General features: G+C 45.1%; 1 protein-coding gene across 14 annotated transcripts in view; it reads left to right on the top strand.

The window, feature by feature from the left end:
* FNBP1 (formin binding protein 1) overlaps positions 1-21,388 on the top strand; it is a 129,548-nt gene that overhangs the window by 104,411 nt on the left and 3,749 nt on the right. For 2 of the 14 annotated variants that reach the window (XM_081847050.1, XM_081847049.1), the window contains exons 10-18: positions 25-210; positions 4,332-4,421; positions 10,682-10,696; positions 10,870-10,905; positions 13,746-13,855; positions 15,270-15,402; positions 16,391-16,512; positions 18,505-18,644; positions 19,250-19,408. In XM_081847050.1, coding sequence (XP_081703176.1) covers positions 25-210; positions 4,332-4,421; positions 10,682-10,696; positions 10,870-10,905; positions 13,746-13,855; positions 15,270-15,402; positions 16,391-16,512; positions 18,505-18,644; positions 19,250-19,408 — 991 coding nt within the window. Of the gene's footprint in view, positions 1-24; positions 211-4,331; positions 4,422-10,681; positions 10,697-10,869; positions 10,906-13,745; positions 13,856-15,269; positions 15,403-16,390; positions 16,513-18,504; positions 18,645-19,249; positions 19,642-21,388 lie in introns of those variants that run through there. The other 12 variants (XR_014152533.1, XM_081847045.1, XM_081847051.1 and 9 more) reach the window with 12 other exon arrangements.

Raw genomic sequence — 21,388 nt, 5'->3', positions numbered from 1 at the left:
CACTTCTCCATCTCTTATACGTAGTTTATGTCCCTTTTAACATCCCCCCATCAGCCCCCTCCTCCGCCCCCTTCTTCTTCTGCCTCACCTTCCGCTGTTCCTAATGGCCCCCAGTCTCCCAAGCAGCAAAAGGAGCCCCTCTCCCACCGCTTCAACGAGTTCATGACCTCCAAACCCAAAATCCACTGCTTCCGGAGCCTAAAACGCGGGGTAAGTTTGCCTCTGGGTGTGTCTCTGTCTGTCTCTTTCTTGGGTACCTAAACTGCACATCCAATCATTACTTCTTTGAGTAACTGTTTTTCCTACTGCATCCATCCCCCCCCCTTTCTTCCCTGTGCGTCTGTCTATATGTTTTTAATGCATACCATACAAGTTCTCGTCACACACAACCTGCACATTTAAAGCACATGGCTCACCCCCTCTTAAGAATCCTGGGAACTGTACTTTTCCCCTCAACAGGGCCCAGCACCTTCAACAAACTACAATTCCCATGATTTTTTGCGGGGAAGTGCACATTGTATGTACGGAGTGGATGTGACCTCTGAGAAATTTCAAAAAGCTGCTGTCAAAAACCCCCACAATGAAACCACAATGCAAATATGTAGCTCTGGACTGCAGTTGAGTCAACAATCCAAGTGCAGCCAAGTTGGAGGGACAACAGAAGGCATGGCATCATGCGGTGATGCAGCCTTTGCACGTCCAGGAGCATTTTTTATTTCTCGTAACACCCTGAACCTTTAATTGGCAGGACTCTGCCATAGAAAATTCCCCAAAGAAGAGTTTGCATGACTTAAAGGCCACATCTTTAGCCAGGCATTTAGAGCACTCCAAACTACCGTACTTTTGCGTGTATAACACGCCCCTGTGTATAAGATGCCCCTTGTTTTGGGGGACTCAAAATTAAGAAAATGGGGGGAGATTGCCCCTGTGAATAAGGACCCACCCCCCTTTTAACATTATTTTTTAGTAAAAAAAAAAGCCTAGTCTTATACATGGCAAAGTACGGTACTTTACGTCATGGCTTCTTCCACTAAAGGATCCTGGGAACTGCAGTTTTTTAAGGGTGCTGCGATTTGTTAGGAGGCTCCTATTCCCCTCCAAAAGCTACAATTCCCAGAGTGGTTTAACAATCCCACTGGGAACTCTGGGAATTGTAGCTCTGGGAGGGAAAATAGGGGTCTTCTAACAACTCTCAGCACCCTTAATAGACCAGTTCCCAGCAGAGACACCACCTTGAATAAAACATTTTGAGGACCCAAATGAGCCTGCCCCCAATCCTAGCAACAGATGGGGTGGAAGGTGCCCACCCCCCCACACACATTTTATCTCCAAAACAGCTCTGTGAGATTGGTCTCAGAAACAACGACTGGTCCAGGGATATTCTGAATTCTTAAAGTTAAAAAGGGACTTGAACCCAACTCTCCTCAAGCCCAAATTTCTAGGCCTCTGGTTGCCTCCTTGCACCTGCCCAAAATCAACAAGGGCTGGCTGCAAAATTATGCATTTGCCTGCTTGGGCATTTTTTTAAGACTCGTCTTATTTCTGTGACAGTAAGTTGCTTTTTAATATTGTGTGTTAATGGCTGTAACCTCCCCTGGAAGCCTTGGTGTAAAGGGCAGATTAACAATAACAACAACAACAACAACAACAGGTGGGGAGCTTTTCTCTCCTACTCATCTGAATTAGGTGCTTCTAGGTTTTTTGGGTTTTTTTAATGATCAGCTACAGCCACTTCCTCACTCATTCCGGCAGAGCTCCGGGAACCTGCAGTTTGCATTCTCTCTTTCTCTCTCTGCTCCATTCACAAGGGCCGTAAGAAATGATGTCAGAGGGCTTTGCCCAGTCCCAGTTCCCTTGCCATCCAGCAACCCGTTTACAAGTTTACAAGTTGGGAAACGAAGTCCAAATGTGGAAAAGAAAGAAAAGCAGCAATACCCATCACCGGGGAGGGGGGCTGCCCCCTCAAATATTTTATTGGGGTGAGGGACACAAAGGAGTTGGCACCTATGTTTCCCAGCATCCTTTGGGAGAAGCCATCACTGTTTAAAGTGGTATGGTAATGCTTCAAATGTGCAGATCTTGCTTTAATGCACCACTTCATTCTTTGGTTTACACCTGATGGACTTTCCCCCCTCCTTTTGACTTGACTTGAGTCAGATCATTCCTGTACTGAGTGGGTGGATTCCTTTGCCACCATGAAAGCAAATTGCCATAAGCCAGACTCTGCCAGTGAACAAAATTGACTCTTCTCTTGAATTTTTGTGGTTTTCATTCTGTGGAAGTTCTTGATGTGATTTCCCTTTCCTTCTCACTGTGTAATTAACTCTTCACTTCACACCAGGAATGTTACTTGATCATCACCTTGTTTCATTTTATATATGTGTGTGTGTGCATATAGCCAATAGTAGCCTTCAGTATGTGTAGATATTCCACCTTAATACTCTTGCAATCTAGCTGTAGTGATTCTTCCATCTGTGTTTGTGTACAATCGGTATATAAGATATATAAATCAAAGTGTTTAGCCTGTGAAATTTTATTTTATGTCCTGGTTTGAATTATTGCAGTTAAATTTTGGTGGGGGAGGGGTTGCCCTTCATATTGTGTACATACTCACTGTTCTTATAAATGGAATGATTTTGCTGATTCATGGAGCTAACTGGGTTCAAAGGGCTGACTTTCCATGTTGTGATCTAACAACTCCACAGCACACTCTTGAGTCCCATCCGTGCTGGAAAATATATCCTGGAAATCATGTTCCATCTGGAAAATCATGTGGTCATTCTACTTCAGACCACAAACCCATAATTGAATGTCCTACTGCATCGAAGACTCCCTGCCTGTATAAAGCTAACAGGGAGGACAGTTTTTAATAGGCTTATGCTGGCGTGATAGATGTGTGGATTTTTTGGTATTTAAAAATATATTTATTTACATGGACTTCTCCCTTCTGTGTCTCAGAGTTCTTCTTGACATGCCAAATGATGAGCTGAATGTACCCTGATGCCTCAGACAAGCTCCAAATTTATGGCTTGCTGTTTCTTAGGAACCTTACGAACAGATGAGCTGTGGAGCATGTGCAGAGGGCGACTTCAGAACAGAGTAGCAGAAAAGGAACCCAGCATGACTTTCCTAACATGTCACAGTACATCAAAGCTGCTTAGAGCTGATTGGGGAACATATCCCTGACTGTTCTCTATACCTCCCCCCCCCCCAAAAAAAAACCCCTCTTCACAGAGCTGAGGGTTTATTGGTCTGCTCTGAGTAGGACTAACATTGGCTGCATCCATACATTGTGGGTCATCTGACTCTTTTGCCCCAAGCAGAACCTGGGTGGTTGAACACTTGAAGATGCTTTCAACCGCATGCATAATTTCAGGATCTGCTTGCAGCAAAGTCTCTTAACTAGAGCAGAAACACCCCCCTCCCCACAGTTTTCTTTTGTTTGATGACAAAAAAAATCCTGCATGTTACCATGCAGGGAAGATTTGATATTCTATATCCACAGTGGAGTTCTGATTATTTATCCCCCCCCCCAAGTGATTTGACAACTCTGAGGCTGGAGAGGTGTTTTGGGGATTTTGCACTAACTTCAGTCTTTCATTTCACCCACCAGGAAGGCATTAGAGCTGAGTGGTTAGGTTTTCAGTGTCGATTTTTGGAAATCCAAATCACCAGAATGCGAAAATGCATCATATTCCTCGCCTGCAAAAAATAAAAGTTTGGTTTGGTTGTACAGCTTACCCATTTCCCACAAAGATAAAGCACTGTGAGGCCCCAGGCAGAGACATCCTCACAGCTTAGCAAAATGATCTTCTGATCTGTCCATCTCCAGGCACCTGAATTTCTTGCTTTATCTTTTCCAATAACAGGTGTGGCTTTCTGGGTGTCCCTCTGTGGGGTCCGATCCAGGGTAGTCAATGTGGTGCCTTCCAAATGTCCCTGTGGTGTAACCACTGGTCATAGTGGGTTGTATTGAAAGCGGTGCTAAGTCAACCTCCCACCAACACAACAATTCCCGCTGACTCAACTGGTCTCCCTCTGCACACACTCTGAAACTGATTCTGTTTTTTGCTGGGGGTGGGAATCCTTGTGTTTTTGGGGTGCACAAGTTGGGTTCCACCTGACAGCTGGGAACTGATGGGAGCTGTAGTGCAAACATCTGGAGGGCAGCACATTGGGTACCTCTGCTGTGTTAGATGATAATGTGGACGTCAGACCTAAGCAGAGCTATCTGTTTACTTTTGCTGTAGAAGCAGTAAATGCAGAAGTCTATTTTTTCCCCTTTCCCCTCAACCCCTTTTAATCCATGTGTTTTTCTCTTGCTGACTCAGCAACAGTCACAGTCTTTGTATTTTCACAAAGAGCTCATGAAGAGGACTTTAGGCAAACCCACCTATGCGCTTGAGGCTAGGGAATATGTTGTAAGTCTGTGTTGACAGTGTGGCCAGGCTGTACAGTCGCTGCTCCAGTCACCGACCTCATTTACAACATTGCAAGAGGCGGGTAGAAAAGGCGGGCTGTCACTTTGCGGAAGGCTGGCATGTGCAGAATCAAAAATTTTAACTCAAAAAACCCCTCCAAAATAACAAAGCCTTTTCGCAGGCATTGCAGGGACCACGTGAAAGAAGGCTTGCTTTTTATTTTTAGGGTCAGAAGCAGCTCCCTTTGCTTGAACAAAACAGGAGCAAGAATTGGGTGCCAGAAGTGGGGCAGGAAAACCAGGCAGGCAAAAATTGCATTGACAGTGGAACTCCATTCAGGTGTGGGAGAGGACAAGCTGGGAGAATAGGCGTGGACTGCAAATCAAGTTTGCAAATTTATGGTGTTGGAAGGCCATGAAGACTATGCTGTTTAGACTTAGGAGCTAAGAATGCTTTTTCAGCCCAGGGGCTGCATTCCCTCATTGGCTGGTGGCTGCGAGCTGCATGCCAGTGGTGGGTGGGGGCCAGGTACAAAAGGTGGAGCAACAGGTGTGATGCATAACTTAATGCAGTCAGCTGTATCAGAGGGTTTCCACGCACCTGTGCCTTCTCCATCCTTTCAAGGACACATTCCAGGCAGGCAAAAGCAGGGCAGGGCCAGTAAGGGGTGTGGCCTGAGGACAGTTCCAAGGGCCAAATAGAAAAGCATAGAGGGCCGTATTCGACCCAAAAGCCATCCATTCTTGACTGTGAAGTGTATTCCAGTAGCGCTAAACTATGGTTTAGCATTCATTGCGTGCAAAATGGACCATTGCAACTCTTAAGGTCGCAATCTCCTATACTCTAAGTTTCAGTGGAGGGGAGGTTGAACTGAACTTGGGTTTACTCAAAAGACATAGTTAGATGGGAATACAAAAATGTAAAATTCTTCTAAATGTTATAGGAAAATGAACTAAACTGCACAGATAACGCAGATCAGGTGAAGATTTTGGTCCGGCTTTGACCTGAATAGGCAAGTCGATTTGTTATTATACCATGGTTGCAATTTTATCTATTTTGACAACCGGTGTTTGGCCAATTTTGTTGTTATCTGTAAACTCTGTAAGGATTTTGGTCAGGCTTTGACCTGAATAGATAAATCAATGAGATTCCCCAGTGGGAAGCCCACAAGCAGGACCTCATAGCAGCAGCAACACTCTCCCCGGCCGCGATTCCCAGCAAATGGGTATTTTGAAACATCCTGCCTCCAGCAGTGGCAGTAGAACATAAGAGCAGCCCTGCAGCTGGTTCAAGCCAACGGCCTACTTAGACCAGCATCACAGTGGCCAACCGGGTGTCCCAAAGGAAAACCTACAAGCAGGACCCAGGCATAACAGTAACTCCCACCTCCTGCAGTTTCCAGCAGTTGGCATTCAGAAGCATTGTGAATGCTCCAACACTGGACAGTATTATCTTTGTAATTTTATCCATTTTGATTGCATTTTCTTTCTTTTTTTTTTACTTTGGATTAAAATTCTACTTCAATTTCCTATAACGTTTTGAAGCCTTTTACATTTTTTTTTAAAAAAATCCTACCCAATTAGTCTTTAATTTTAGTTTGGCAAGTGGAAGGTAGCATATCTTTCCTTCCTTCCTTGTTTATTTCTGAGTAGGCATGCCTCGGGTTGATTCCATTAAAAGACAACATATCCATGTCATTTTTTAAAAAAATTAACCTTGACCTAAAGTTTTAAAATACTGTTCTAAAGAAGATTGCCCCTAGAGAAAGCAACTTTCTTGGTGGGTGTCAGTCTGGGACAGCTTCTTTGGACATGTACATGGCAGTACTAAGCAACTAAGGCCATTATTATTAACACTACTATTAGCAATTTATTACCCTCCCCTGACCCTAAGGTCCCAGGGTGGATTACAACAAATAAAACAACATTTTAAATCACTTTAAAAACAACTTACAAAGATTATTACAAACAAATTAATCCGGCCACTTCATCAGCTTCTTCTGCTAGGTTCTAAACCTTGCTGGATATGGAATCGCAGGCCTGGAAGGGACCCACAGATACCATCCAAACTGACAAACTCCCCCCCCCCCCCAAAAAAAACAAGTTGTGACAATGAAGAGGGTTCCAGCGTGGTTGGGAGGTCCTTGTGGCTTCCTGTTGCAAACTGCCAATACTGTATATTTGCAACTGGAGATGCTTCACAGGAGGATAAGGACAAGCCTTATAAAGCTAAGAACATTCTGTATTGTTATTATTATTATTATTATTATTATTATTATTATTATTATTATTATTGTATCAGTGGGCCTCATTTCTTTGAGCTACACATTAAACTTGGAAAAGGTTCAGAGAGATTTGTCCGAGGCTCTCAAAAGGAACTGTTGCATTGGCAAAACCAGAGGGTTGGGGTTGGGGGGGGGCGGGGTAAGGCCTGTTTTGCCCGTTGTAAGTGAGAGTCATCGTTTGTGACTTATCCAATAACACATAGAACTTGCTGGCTTTTTCATGCGCTCTTGTGTGTTATTGACGCTTGTGGCTCTTAGGCTTCCTCCATCTGCTCACCGCAAATGGCTACCTTAGAATCACCCCCAGGATGCGCGCCTGAAAAAGATTGACTCCTTTCCCCCTCTTCTGTTCTTTTTTTACATTTCCTAGAAATGTAATTAACTAGTAATCACCACCTCATCAGCTCCCCTGCGCTCCAGAGTCTCCAAAATTGGCTGAGTGAATATCTCAAGGTGTTTTTTTTTAATGACATCCTAAATAATGTTGTAGGGCCTACTGGTCGAAAGGCAGAGTTGAAAGGAAGGACGTATGCTTAACTGATTAATTAACAAAGCCCACCCAATGCAGCAGAAAATTAGGAACAGATGAAATTGACTCATGTTACTTCTATAGTGCAGCCTTTTAACAAGGCCTCATAAATTACTACATGCCATATTGGTCCGAATATAAGCTGCACCCCCCCCCCATATAAACTACATCCTTAAAATGAGATCTCTTAAATCTCATCTTCTTTACTGATGGGAGTGTGATTATAGGCCACACTCAGGTTTTATACAAGCCAGATTGGGGTGGCCTATACTCAGCCCAAATACTATATATGTTGTTTGATTTGAAGGATACATAAGCTTGCCTTTTCCCATCTTCTTTTCATGGCATTGTAACTAGACCACCATTGTGCCTATTTTATCAACCAGGATCACCTGAAACAAGGAGTTAGTAGCTTTTTTGCTTCAGGGCGAGAGTCTAGACTGGCTGGTGATCTGAACCCAGAACTCTGAAGATCCAGTATTATATTCTCTATTCTATTCCAGATGTTGTTGGACTCCAACTCCCTGCAGCTCCAGTCACTGTGACCAATGGTTAGGGATGATTGGAGTTGTAGTCCAACATCTGAAGGGTCCTAGATTCTTCACCTCTGGTCTAAGCAGTTGGTTCCTGTTGATCTTTCAAGGAATCACAACGTTCTGCAATATATTTCAGTAGTCACTGCTCTGTCTACGTCAGTGTCCTTTGAACTTGGGCTCCCAGAAGTTGTAAGACTACAACTTCCATCGTCCACCGCTACCTTAGCCCAATGGCTAGGGATGATGGGAGATAAGAGTCCAACAACTAGGAGCCTCAGTTCAAAGAACACTAGTCTATACACTATTGAGCCCTGACATGTAGACAGTTTTGTTTTTAACCTGGGAATTGGTGAATCATAACAGCTAAGAGACCGACTTCCAAATCTGAAAGTCCCCTTGGTCAAATCTCACGGAGAGCTTATTATTTCTTTATTTCATAAAATCTATATACCGCTTGATTGTTGTTGTTTTCTAAAAAAAACTTCAGCGGTTTACAAAAAAAGGATAAAACAATAAAATTATCACTAATAAAAATTGACAACCATAATTTTAAGTCTTTCGAAAAGTTAAAATAACAGTAGACTAGAAACAGATTAAAACTTGCAAGCCGTGCTCTCGCTCTCTCTTCAGCATCAATTTTCCCATCTGCAATATGGGCATAATCATTCTCCATTCCCTTTCAGAGTTTCCATAAAGATTTACAACAAAATAATGTGTGGGGAACATTTAAAAGCTCTATGCAATCTAGTCTTGGTTTTTAAAACGTGCCATAGATTCAGAAGATCAGAAAACAAAAAACATCCCCCTGAGTCATTTGAGGCTTAATATGTTTACCTCGCTGCCCATTGGGGGGGGGGCGCACGTTTTCACCAGTTAGCGAATCATGCTGCTTCTGTGGCCATTTGACAAGGCTTGGGTGAGCTTTCCATTAGGCGCTTGGTTGCTGTAGTATCTAGAAACAGACCCAATCAAAAAGCTCCTCACCTTGATCCCTCCCGTCCCTTAAAAAGCTATAGGCATGCTCTGTGCTGTGTGGCTTCCCATTTGCTGGATTTACAGCAAAATGATAGATAGTGTTTGGTTGGCTGGCCATTGTCTGGCCTTGTGGTAGTCTTGCCTCTAGAAACTCGTTCTTCCGTTGGCGCACGTAACGTTGGCATCCCTGTGCCTTATATCTGACGTAGACTGCTTTTTGTAGGCAAGCCAGTTTTCTCCCCTCTCTCGTTACCGCCACTGCCGTCTGTAAAATATGTACGAAATCCTCTCGACTTGTGTCATATGTGGCTCTGCTGAAGTTCACAGGGATGCTAGCATTCTGGATGGGTGGGTGGGGTGTTAAAAGGTCTGCCAAAATTTTATTTTGCAGGGGTGGAGTAGAGGGAGGAAGCAAGCAGGTGGGTTGGGATCGTGACACTCCCTGCTTCTGCCAAGAGGGCCCTGGATTGTTTCCAGCACAGGCCCATCAAAATGGCATTGCCTCCCCATGATTTCGGGGGGGGGGTGGGATTGGTTCTTTTGTGTGTTTCGAATCAATTTGATGGTCCTTTCATGATCCACCCAGGTTCTAATTCCTGGATTGGTGGATTTGTCCTCTCTCTAAGCCTGCCCCATGCTTTTGTATCTATAGTTTTGAGGGACAGGGCCGTAGCTCGGTGAGGACTAGAATCTTACTTCGTTTTGGGGGAGCCACTGTTGTGCAGTGGTAGAGTACATGCTTTGCATGCAGAAGGTCCCAGGTTCGGTCCCCAGCATCTCCAGGTAAATCTTGGAGAGGCTCCTGTCTGAAAACCAAGGGAGTCACTACTGGTCAGTGTAGACAATATTGAGCTAAATGGACCAATGGTCTGACCAAGTTTAAGGCAGGTTTCTATCCTAGCTGATCCTTTTAACTGCAGGTGTCAAGGGATTGAATCTGGTACCTTCTACATGCAAAGCATGCACAACAGTGGTTCACCTAAAAGGAAACAAGATTCTAGTCCTCGTCGTTCTGAATTAAGGGCTGATTTAAACAGGAACATAGGAAGCTGCCTTACCCAGAGCCAGACCATTGATCTGTCTACCTGCAAGTTCCAGAAATTAAACCTGGGACCTTCTGCACAACAGGCAGCTGCTCTTTCGCTGAACTACGGCCCTCCTCTAATAACTGTAGAAGCAGAAACATTAAAAAATGCATCATGTTAGGAAGAGCTGCCCTTTGAAAAGGTGTATATTAGGGGAGTTTGCTTTCCCAAAACCATATATTAGGAGAAATTTGCAGACTAATTTTCTCGAGGACATTTTTTTAAAATTGCAAATGGGTCTAGAATTGTGGAGCATTGAACTTAAGTTTGGAAAAACAAGAAACAAATATATCCTAAAATTCACCAATTTGTCCATCCTTACTTGAGACACTTCCCTGTGCTCCCACTCCACCCTCTGATAATGCATTTAGAATCATAGAATTGGAAGGGACCTCAAGTGTCATCTAGTCCAACTCTCCAATGCAGGAATTGCTTAGCAATCCACTCCAGAATAAGAGGCAAACACTTTTAGAAACGGGCAATAGACGTTTCCCTTGTTCTCAGCAAAACAGCTAAAAGCAATATGTAGTCACTTTTTCACTGTGCACAGCCAAAAGTCAAGCACTTAAAAAATAAAAAATAAAAATTACTTATCCGAGCCTGCAGACAAAACAGCAGGCCGTTGGTAACGTTTCTTACCCAGCTCTCGTGAACTTTTGCACAGATGTGCTACAAACGCAGTGTCCCATTTTCACAAGCCGTGTGAGAAGTGTGTGTGACTGTGTGTATAGACGTGCATCATTTGATTATAACGTTGGAACAGGTTGAAGTTCCACTCCTTCTGATATACCTTTGTGTTTTTTCCCCCTCTTTCTCTTTCTCCTCCTCTACTTCTCCGTTCTTACATGAAGCTTTCTCTCAAGCTGGTAAGCACAACCGCAGCAAATGTTCTTTCGCGTCTGTGTTTTGCAATCACAATTTTTTGTCCGCGTCAGTTGCAGCCCATCTTGAGCAAGCGCCCCTGAAATTAACTCAGATTTTCTGTTGTCTCTTTTCTGTGTGTGTTTTTTGTTGTTGTTTTGCTTTGATATTTTATCAGATAACTCTGAATATGCAGGTCTGGAATCTAATGGAGGTGATCCGGTTTTAATGCTTATACTGAGCTGCTAAAAAATAATAACTCTTTAATTTTAGTAGTTTAGTACTTTAATTATTAGGTGTGCGGTTTTAAAAAATGCAATCTGAGGTTGTAAAAATGTAGTAGGATTTTAAAAAAAAAATACTTTTCATTGGGTTATCAAAATAGAATGATTTTCAGTGTAACAAGCAATCACATAGCATTATAATTATTTATCTATGATAAAATCAAATGAAGTAAAGATGATTCCTGCTTTGATCTGTTGCTGCATCTGATATAATGCATGAAATATTCATTTATCCTTGGTTGCAAAGATATTTGGTATTAGTCAAAGTAAAAAAAAGAAAGTGTTGGTGGTTCAGTAAATTACAGACAAGAACCCAGATAATTCAAATGGTGTAGTGTGTGTGTGTGTGTGTGTGTGTGTGTGTGTGTGTGTGTGTGAGAAAGAGAGAGATCTCACACTTTCTATGTCAAGCCACAAAGATCCTAAAGTGGAAAGTCTAGATCAATGGATCCCAAACTTTTTCATCCCTCCTCCTTTGGTTCTATGCCCTCATTCCCATGCCCCCTACCCTATAAAAAGCATTATTCAGAATAGTGGTTGGCACAACATACAACATTTATTCAAAATCCAGTTAAAACTGTTTGGTTTCATTAATTCAACACAGCAGATGAACTTTTTTCAATGATACCAGCTTTTCAAAGTCTGGTAATCATTTAGCAAGGGTCTTAGGTACAACACTTATTTAATTAAGGTATTTCACTTTTCAGTAAATTCTTAACACGATGGGTGGGCTTGATGAAGTGATACCAGTTTCCCAATGTCTGGTTGCAAGTCGCTTAGCAGGAGTCTTAAATCACCAGCTCCAGCTGCCCCTTCTGCCCCTTTGCCTCTTCACATTCCCTAGATAATCCCACTGTTCCCCGAACCAGGGGCAGTACTGCACACCTCGGGAACCACTGGTCTAGATTCAAGAACACGCAGCACATATGGATCTTGATCCCAACGTATATTTCTAGCCCCCAGGCCATTGTGTGGGGAATGGTCAGCCAGCCCTGACACTGAATTTTTTGGGATCCTTGTCTGTTCTTCACTGAGATCAGCTTCAACCACTGCTCTGATAATTCCAGTGACTGGCCACAAAGCATTTCCGTGTCTGGGTGTTGATATTCATTGGTCAGTGGCAAACTACGTTTTTCAGCCTTTACACAATCGTACCTCAGAACAACTAATGCCTTGTAATCAAACCCTCATCGATCCCAACTAAAAATGTTAACTCCATTTAATTTCAAAACTAGTAGTGATAGTGGAATGAAGTTTCTTACAGATATTAATCTGAAATCCTGAATCAGATAACAAAGGGTGGGGTTTGCTTCAAGATACAGTGCTGGAGAACCCATAAGCTTGGGGAATACAAAGGTTTTGATCACCATACTATTTATGAGGTTGTTCATTGGATTTTATGCCCTGGTTTTAACCTTATTCACGACCTTTTCAGCTTGGCCAGAGTCTGGTCATTTAATAATATTAATTGGAATAAAGGCATCTTAGTGGATTAATCCCATGAGCTTTAGTTGCCAATAAATTTGTCTCAACTGAAACTGGTATGATTAAGCAATTAAGCAATTAAATTTGCTTATGAATGAAACTGATGGAGTATTGCCAGCTATGCATTACTTAGAGCAGACCCACTAAAATGAATGGAGCCGAGTTTGCCGTGTTTATTAATTTCAGTGGGTTTACTCTGAGTAGAACTAAAATAGGATGTGAACCAATAGTTCTGATGCAAAGCATGCTTCCCTGGTCCATGTGTTTGCCATCGATGGCATCACCTCAGAAGAGGCACCCACTGCTGATTGCCTCTCAAGAAGCTGATTAGCCTCTCCAGATTACTCTCTCTAGTATTATTATTTTCTTTCTCTCTGTCCTTTTAATAGCAAACTCAAGTGGTGAGGGATGACAGGACGGGAGCCAAAACAGGCCTTCAGGTGGCTCAGGGGAATCCCCTAGTGTCTCCATACGCACCCTCCAAAAAAAGAAGGAACAAAAATCTTTTAAAACTATATTGTCCTGGATTATCTCTGGATAGACAGGCAAATTAGTCGAAAAGGAGCTGGTGGATTATTTACAGCTAAATAAAAGTACATCCAAACGAACTGGGAGTTATAATCCAAAACATCCAGAGGCTGCCAGGCTGAGGAAGGCAAAAGCAAGTATGTAAAATCAAGAGGTGTTATCACCCCCCTCACACCCCTCCAAGAGGCATTCCTACAGGTCAGGGGCCTGCTCCAGTCCAGCAGAAGGACTGGAGAATGGGGTGGCACAGGGGCAGTGAGAGGCACGGCCTGCAAGGAGTCCCGTGGGCCAGTTGGAGACGACCATAGGGCCAGAGATTCGGCCCACGCACCAGAGATTCCTCACCCTTCGCGTGCACCATGGAGAACAATGCCCCTGTCACACCGCCTTCATTCTCTGAAAGAAACAACAACAATTGTCTGCCTCCAGCCAGTGGCAGGGCTAAGTGGGCTGTTGTTCTGATGCCAAACTAGCGCAGCGCCTCATCATGAGAGGGTTTCTGTTTTCTTGCCCTAAACAGAACCACCATTTAAATCAATTTCAGGCTAGGCTATAGCAAGAACGTGCCTGATCACTTCCATCCTTGACGAAACCCTTGCAAGGGGCTGTCCTTCACCCCTTAGACTAGTGAGGACCCTCTGGGTCTCCAAAAACTGGGATATTCCTTGATGGGCCGAAATTTACAGACCTCTCTTTCTCCCTCTCCCCCCACCCCACCTTGCTCCCTCCTCTTTGACCGCTACTCTGGCATGTCTAGGGTGGCGGACCAGAGGACTTCAGCAATCTGCCCCCTGAGCAAAGAAGAAAGAAGCTGCAGCAAAAGGTGGACGAGCTGAACAGGGACATCCAAAAGGAAATGGATCAAAGGTATGTTTGGCAGGAACACGGAAAGAAGAACTTGTGGCTCAGTGGCACTTGGTTTACAATCAGGAGGTCCCAGGACAAAGTGCAGAGGACTGTCCTTGAATCTCCCATTTCTTGGACCCCAGAGCAGGGGAATAAAACAGTTTCAGCCCTGGAGTGGTTCACTTGGCAAGCAAGAGGCATCTGGCAGGGCCGTGGCTGTCTGGGCAGCTTGGTCTTCTGTTCCAGGAACTTCCCTTCTTCAGATGCCCATCCTGCACCCTGGTCACTAGCACACACACTGCAGAAATGTGCAAGCAGGATTTCTGCCCCCGAGCAAGCTGGGAGATTTCAGAAAGGTGCCAGAAAGCCAGGCCAGTCGCTATCATTTGCCCTAACCTACCTCACTAGGTTGTTGAAGGAAAGGGACCAGCCAAATGCATCTCTGATTCTGCTTTGCATTCAGAAGATCCTGGGTTAAATCTCCAGCGGCATCTCCAGGTATGCCCGGGAATGTCCCCTTCATGAAAACTTGGAGAGCCTCAGCTACCAGTCAGTGTAGACAATGCTGAGCTGGATAGACCACCAATGGTATAAGTCGAAATATATTAAAAAATTAAAAAATTGTCCAGTAGCACCTTAGAGAACAACTAAGTTTGTTCTTGGTATAAGCTTTTGTGTGCATGCCCACTTCTTCAGATACCATGTACACCATGCACCATCCACATACACCATGCACATGAAAGCTTATACCCAGAACAAACTTAGTTGGTCTCTAAGGTGCTACTGGACAATTTTATTATTTTTTTTATATATTTAGACTGCGTCAGACCAACACAGCTACCTACCTGAATCGGTATAAGTCAACTTCCTGTGTTCCTGTTTCTTTGAGCCTTTTATTCAGAACCATGAGGACTAGCATCTATATTTTTAAGAGAAAGGGCCATAATTCAGTGATCAGAGCACCTGTTGTGAAGAGGAATATAGGATAGGAAACTACCTGCTAGCGAAGATGTATCTTTGGGGGCATATCTTGAGCAGACTGGATCTCGCAACACCTCATGATCCCAGCTTTTGGTAGTGGGGGAGTGTGCAATTTAATTATTTACTTACATGCTATTTTTATTGCATTTCCATCCCACCTTTTTCTCCAAGGAGTTCAAGGTGGCCTACATGATTCTCTCCCTCCTCATTTAATCCCCACAACAACCCTGTGAGGTGGGCTAGGCTGAGAGGCAGTAACTATGACCCAAAGTCACCCAGTGAGCTTCATGGCCAAGTGGGCGGAGAATTTGAACCCTGGTCCTAGTCTGACGCACTCTTAATCGCCACATCACCCTGGCTTTCATGCAGATATGCTCTTTAAATTTTTGTTTTTTGAGGGGCGGGGCGCACTCTAGCCTCCCAGTCCCTGATATGCTTTCCTTGTTCCTTGCAGAGATGCCTTAACGAAAATGAAAGACGTCTACATCAAGAACCCGCAGATGGGAGACGCAGCCAGTGTGGATCTCAAGCTGGCCGAGCTGGCCCAAAATCTGGAGAAGCTGCGTCTGGAAGCCCAGAAATTCGAGGTATGGGAAACAGCTTTTAATTTGAAGACAAAGGGAACAATGATACTTTAGGACAGTGAAGGGAAAACCTGTGACCCCGGGATGTTGCTGAACTACATCTCTCATCATCCCTGGACCATTGGGCATGCTGGCTGCAGGGGCTGATGAGAGATGGGGTCCAACAAATGTATAGGGGCGGCCAGACCCCTGATCCAAGAAGAGGCATCCTCCTCTCTCATAATGGAATGCCTCATTAGGGACTTGCATTCTTCCACCCCTTGCATTCCCATTCCCAGTGGGGAACCATGATCCAAGAAGAGGGATTTCCCCTGGAGAGAGGGCCCTAGCTCAGTGGCTAGAGCATGTCTGAAACACTGGAGAGTCAATGTGGACAGTAGTGATCTAGAAGCACAAGTGGTCTGAGTATAAGGCAGTTTGCTTTGTTCCTGTGTTATTAGGAACAGTTCACTGTCAGTAAGCCTTTTTGAAGCTGCCTGTTTCTAGTTGGTGCTTGGATTCAAACTGCACCTGTAGACAGGCATTTGCAAATGGAAAGCTTTGGGGTGTCTGCATAAGGAAAATGTCCATTCACAAGTGTCCAGACTGCTCTTGCAAATAGCAAAGCAGTGCTTGCTGTCAGTCCCACCCACCTAGCCCATGAGTGAGGTCAGAATCCAGCCTAGATGCTACCATCAACAAGGCCACTTCCCCCTTCAATCTCTGACCTGCCGTGTTAGAAGGAGATCTTAACTATCAGGCTTTCTTTAAAAAACAAAACAAAACATTTTTTATATTAACTTTTCAAATTCTACAAATTCTTTTAAACAACCGCCAGAACAAATCTCTTACCTCCATTGACTTCCCATCCACCCACGATGTTCTTTTCTTACCTTATAAAGCAGCTATATTACTTACATTTTACCCTTAACCGAGTGTCAGGATTATGTAGGATAAGCTGGCCCCAACCCATTGTGGACTGAGATTTCGTTTCACTCCTTTCCCGCCACAGGGCTGGCTAGCTGAGGTAGAAGGCCGATTGCCTGCACGTACTGAGCCAGCACGCCGCCAAAGCGGGATGTATGAGCCTCAGAACACCTTGACTGTCAACAACTGCGCCCAGGATCGCGAGAGGTACAGTATCTGTATTACACGGTGTCCGTTCAGCAACCTTGGGCTGCCATTTTTGCTCGAGACCCTCTCAGGTTACTTCTGTGCTAAGAATTCATACCTACACTACCCTCGCATCCCTCGAATCTCAAAAGACACCTAAACACTCATCTCATGAACAATTGCTTGCTTTTATGTGCAGGGAGAATCCAGATGCGATTTCTGCCATTTCCCACACAGCTAGACTGGGGTAGAGGCTCTGCCTGTCCATTTAGAGAGCCAATGGCCACTAGGCTAACTAGACCACTAAACTGAGCTGATGGTATGAACCAGCCATGCCAGTTCACTATGGAAAAACATACCACCCCTCCTTTCTGCCCCTCCATTTCTCATGCACAAATTAGGCGTCCCAGAGTAGGGGTAAGAGAGCCTATTGGAGGAGAATGGTAGCTAGCCCTAATGGCTATGCTCTGCCTCCTCAGTTGGAGCCAGTGATGCTTCTGAATACCAGTTGTTGGAAGGCATAGGAAGGAAGAGTCCTCCTGCGCTCGGGTTCTGGGTTTCCCTTTGTGTCATCTGGCTGGCCACTGTGAGAATAGGATGCTGGATTCGGTGGGCCACTGGCCTGGTGCAGCCCGGCTCTTCTGCTGTTCTGCCTCCCCTGCTTCCAGATACCAGGTGCTAGAACCCCAGGAGGAGAGAGTGCTGCTCTTGTGCTCAAATCCTGCTTGCTGGTTTCCCACAGGCACCTGGTCAGCAGCTGCTATGAGAACAGGGTGCTTGGCTAGATAGGCCAGTGGTCTGATCCAGCAGGCGCTCCTTATATTCTTAGGGATTGGTAGGACACAGTAGCCCTGTGTGTACCTTAACTCGTGTGTATCATGTTCACGGCATCAAGCCAGCTTCAACAACTGCACTTCCACCAGTTATCAAGCAGACATGATCCTGAGCACAGCAGCTCACTCTCACAGCTCCCAGGAAAACTTCCCAGCAGCTAGTGGCCCTTGGAGGAGAACTCTGGGCCTCTTTTCTCCCCCCATACACCCTGCCCTGAATCTGTTGCCCAAGCAAGACAATTCCCTTCCCTCTCTGGCTTCTGCTACTGCTGCTTCAGCCAGTGCTGGTTCTTACTACACAGCTCCCCCCTCTGGCTCTAGATGGGAAAGCAGCAGCAGAGTACTAGAGCTTCTTGGCCAATCTTTATATGAGGGATGGGTGGACAAATAAATCTGTCATTACCGGCCCTCCCAAGTTATTCATTCTGCAACAATTTCTGCATTCTTTTTTTTAAAAGAAAAAAAAAGCTTTTCGTAAATTGAATCGGTATTTTCTTGGGGATTTTTCTTAATAAATCGTATTGTTGCATGCCGTTTCAACCAGTATGTGTGTTTTTTTGCAAGTGATTTTCCCTGGCGAATTACGTTTTTTGTGTTGCTTTTATCTGCTCTGCTAAATGATGTACCTGCAAAATACGATTTAGGAAAGGTCGATCATACACGTGACAGGGCGGCAGCCTTGCATGTGGAAGATCCTGGAAGCATTGATCCTAGAAGGATCCCCTGGAAGAACAGGGGAGAGACTCTTTCCTGAAGCCATGGCGAACTGCTGCCAATCAGTGTTAGGCAGCACTGAGCCAGATGGATCAATAGTCTCACTAAGTGCAAGGCAGCTTCCAGTACAATTCAACCTTTTATTCTGAACTATGAGGACTAGAATCTTGCCTCGCTGTAGCTCAGCGGTAGTGCAACTGCTTTGCATGCAGAAGGTTCCAGGTTCAGTCCCTGGCATCTTCAGATACGGCCGGGGATTACTTTGGGCTGAAATCTGAAGAGCCATTGCTAGTAAGTGTCAAACAATGCTGAGATGGATGGGCCTGTGCCGTCCTTCTTGGTGTAAGGCAACTTCCAAGACTGCTATATAATGACGCTGGCAGACCAGCGTCGCCTCCTCCCTCCCTCCCTCCTTGGCCCTCTAAGCCTGTCGCTATAGTTGCTGTGTTTCTTTTCCTGTGTTGAGCAGTCCAGATGGCAGTTACACAGAGGAGCCGAGCCAGGAAAGTGAGGTGAAAGTGCCGGCACCGGAGTTTGACGATGAGTTTGACGATGAGGAACCGCTTCCCACGATCGGGACGTGCAAAGCTCTGTATACCTTTGAAGGTACGTCCCAGATCCCTCAGGGCCAGGTGCAGTTGGTGGCCAAGGGGTCCCACTGTGGCCAGGTGCAGTTTCAGAATGTGGCCAAGGGGTCGCACCGTGGCACGTGCAAACAGACGTGAGGGGGAACCCAGGGACCACCACCCATACCTTTATATTTGAGGATTTTTGGCGCATACACAGCAGCCCCCAAGTCACACATGTGCCATTGCAAAAAGGCTTCCAGATGCTTCATAGGAAGTGTGGTGTAGTGGTTAGAGTGTTGGATTAGGACCTGGGAGACCAGGGTTCAAAACCCCACTCGGCCATGAAGCTTGCTGGATGACCTTGGGTGAGTCACTGCCCCACCTCACAGGGCTGTTTTGGGGATTAAATGAGGAGAGAGGGGACCACATTTGCCATCTTGAGCTCCTTGGAAGGAAAGGTGGGATAGAATTGAAATAGATGGTAGATAAATAAATAAATGTTGTGGGTGCTTTTATCGTTTTAAAGAAAAGAAAGAGAGAGAGAGAGAGAGAGAGAGAGAGAGAGAGAGAGAAATCCGCGGGAAACACTAGTCCTAATCTGTCAGGGGTTTTGCTTTGTTTTTTTTATCCCCTGTCTCTCAGGTCAGAACGAAGGGACGATCTCAGTCTCTGAAGGAGAAACGCTGTTCGTCATCGAGGAGGACAAAGGCGATGGCTGGACGCGGATCCGGAGGAACGAGGACGAGGAAGGTTACGTCCCAACCTCCTACGTCGAAGTCTTTTTGGAAAAGAATGCCAAAGGTGCAATGACTTACATTTAGCTCGCCTGCCTGGGTCGCTTTCTTTGCTTCCGCAGGGGCTGCCACAGGCGCTTTTCCTCCGCTGCTGTGACGAAAGCCTTTTTGCACCAGGAAAGTGCATTACTCCCTATTCCGAAAGGAGCAGACTTGTGCTTCTCCAAGAACTATGAAAGCTTGGTCAGATGAGAGGGTGTCACAGGGAGAGAGGGAGGGAAGAGAGAGAAAAAGTATGGGTGATAACAGGAGAGAGGGGGGAGAGAGAGAGAAAAAGTATGGGTGATAATAGTGGGATATGCACCCCTCAAAACTTTCCTTTCCTGACACAAGAGTTGAAATTGCTCAGAGTTTCGCTCCCTCAAGGCACAGAATGCACGACTAATTATAGCAGACAGGCCCTTGCACTTCTACTTGAGAGTACGCATCATTGTCTGTTTATTGGGGCTTACTCCCTAGTAGGCACGATTAGGGTTGCGGCCTTAATGAATATTTCCGTTCATATCTTCTGCAAGTAGGAAAGTGACATTTGTTTGTTGATTTCATAGTATTGTCTTGGACACAATTGACATACAACTTGTAGGCTCTCATCTAAGCTAGCAAAATGTGGCCTATTAAGCCTTTTTCTTTTCTAAAAATTTTTTGCTTTGGGGGGAGAAGCCTTAGATTCAAGGTCATACATCTTCTGTACACCTTGCAATCCTGCCATTCAAGTGTGCAGCATCTGAGGATCTCACTTTTTCCTTTTTTTGAGACAGTTTCTAGCCCTTGTGAGCACGGGGCATGCATTTGAAAGCAATGGAATGGTGTCTTAGGAGAAATGCAGAAGCAGATTGCTGCTGCTAGACAGAGGGGTGGTGGGATGGGGCAAGGGGCTGGACCCCTTCCCTTCTCCACCACCAGCAAAGGTAGGAAAAATTGTGAGCTTCGCTGGCTCTTTCTCTGGGAGCTGCTTTTCACCCCACCACAAGAGCACTTAGCTCAGAGATATGGAAAAATGATCTGCCCTAGCAGCAGAATTGTGAATATAAAGTCTGAACGCAGGGTTGTTGCTGTTTTCATTGTTCAACACACAAAAAGATGTGTGTCTTTCTTTAATGTACACCATGGTGACCCGGATATGTGTTTTTATTTTATTTTATTATTTTATTTTATTTTTGTGTTGCTGTGGAAAATCATGGGGTTTCTCGGAAGCTTTTACAGTAGTTCCCAAATGGTAAGACTATTTCCTGCCTCCCAGGAAGACAAGCTTGCTCACACCGCTAAGCAATCTTCCCTTGCAGCTTGTAAGAGAACGCCAACCTGTCTTTTCGGTAGAGGGGGTGGCAAGGCCTAGAAAGCCTTGCTGGTGCTCTGTGTGAAAGGGATGTGTGCCCCACATCTTCTATGGCATGTGGCATTCCACCTGTCATTGGGTTCCTCACACACACTCACCGAATGGAAGAAGGTCCCTGAAGGCAAAGATCCTGAACACACACCAATCCCCGTAAGTTTGGCTCTATGCACCTGCAGAAATGGGCACCAGGCAACAGCTTCCTCTGCCACCTCAGCTTCCACTGTTTTGAAATCAGACGTTAGCTTCTAGCCCTTAAGACTGCAGAGGAAATAGTCAGCAGCAGGAGAGATTTCCAGCAGGTAGGGCATTTGTGTGTCCCACATAGGCATTTTAAACCCTCTGTTGTTCCTAGCTGGAAGCAGAACAAAACATGGAAAACAAACGGGTATTTGCAATTTAGTGCAAGATCAGGTTTTTGTGGGAGGGAGCAGACCTTTTGTATTATTTTGGAGGATGCTTGCAGCCTTGTCTGTTGGAGATCAGAAGTGCTGGAACAGCACACAGGTGCTGTCTCCAACACTCGAGCCGGCTGGGGAAGTTCTCCGGTTTTGCCACGGAGGGCACCCTGCCCCATGACTCACTGCTAACACGTGTCAACTCCAGAGAGGTGCTCGTGCATCAAGCATCATTGTGCCATACTGTAACCCACCC

Source organism: Podarcis erhardii (assembly GCF_964252035.2).
Source record: "Podarcis erhardii genome assembly, chromosome: Z".
In the NCBI taxonomy this organism is placed as follows: Eukaryota; Metazoa; Chordata; class Lepidosauria; order Squamata; family Lacertidae; genus Podarcis; species Podarcis erhardii.
Note: the sequence above shows the minus strand (reverse complement) of the source record. Positions and strands in the feature narration are given on the sequence as shown.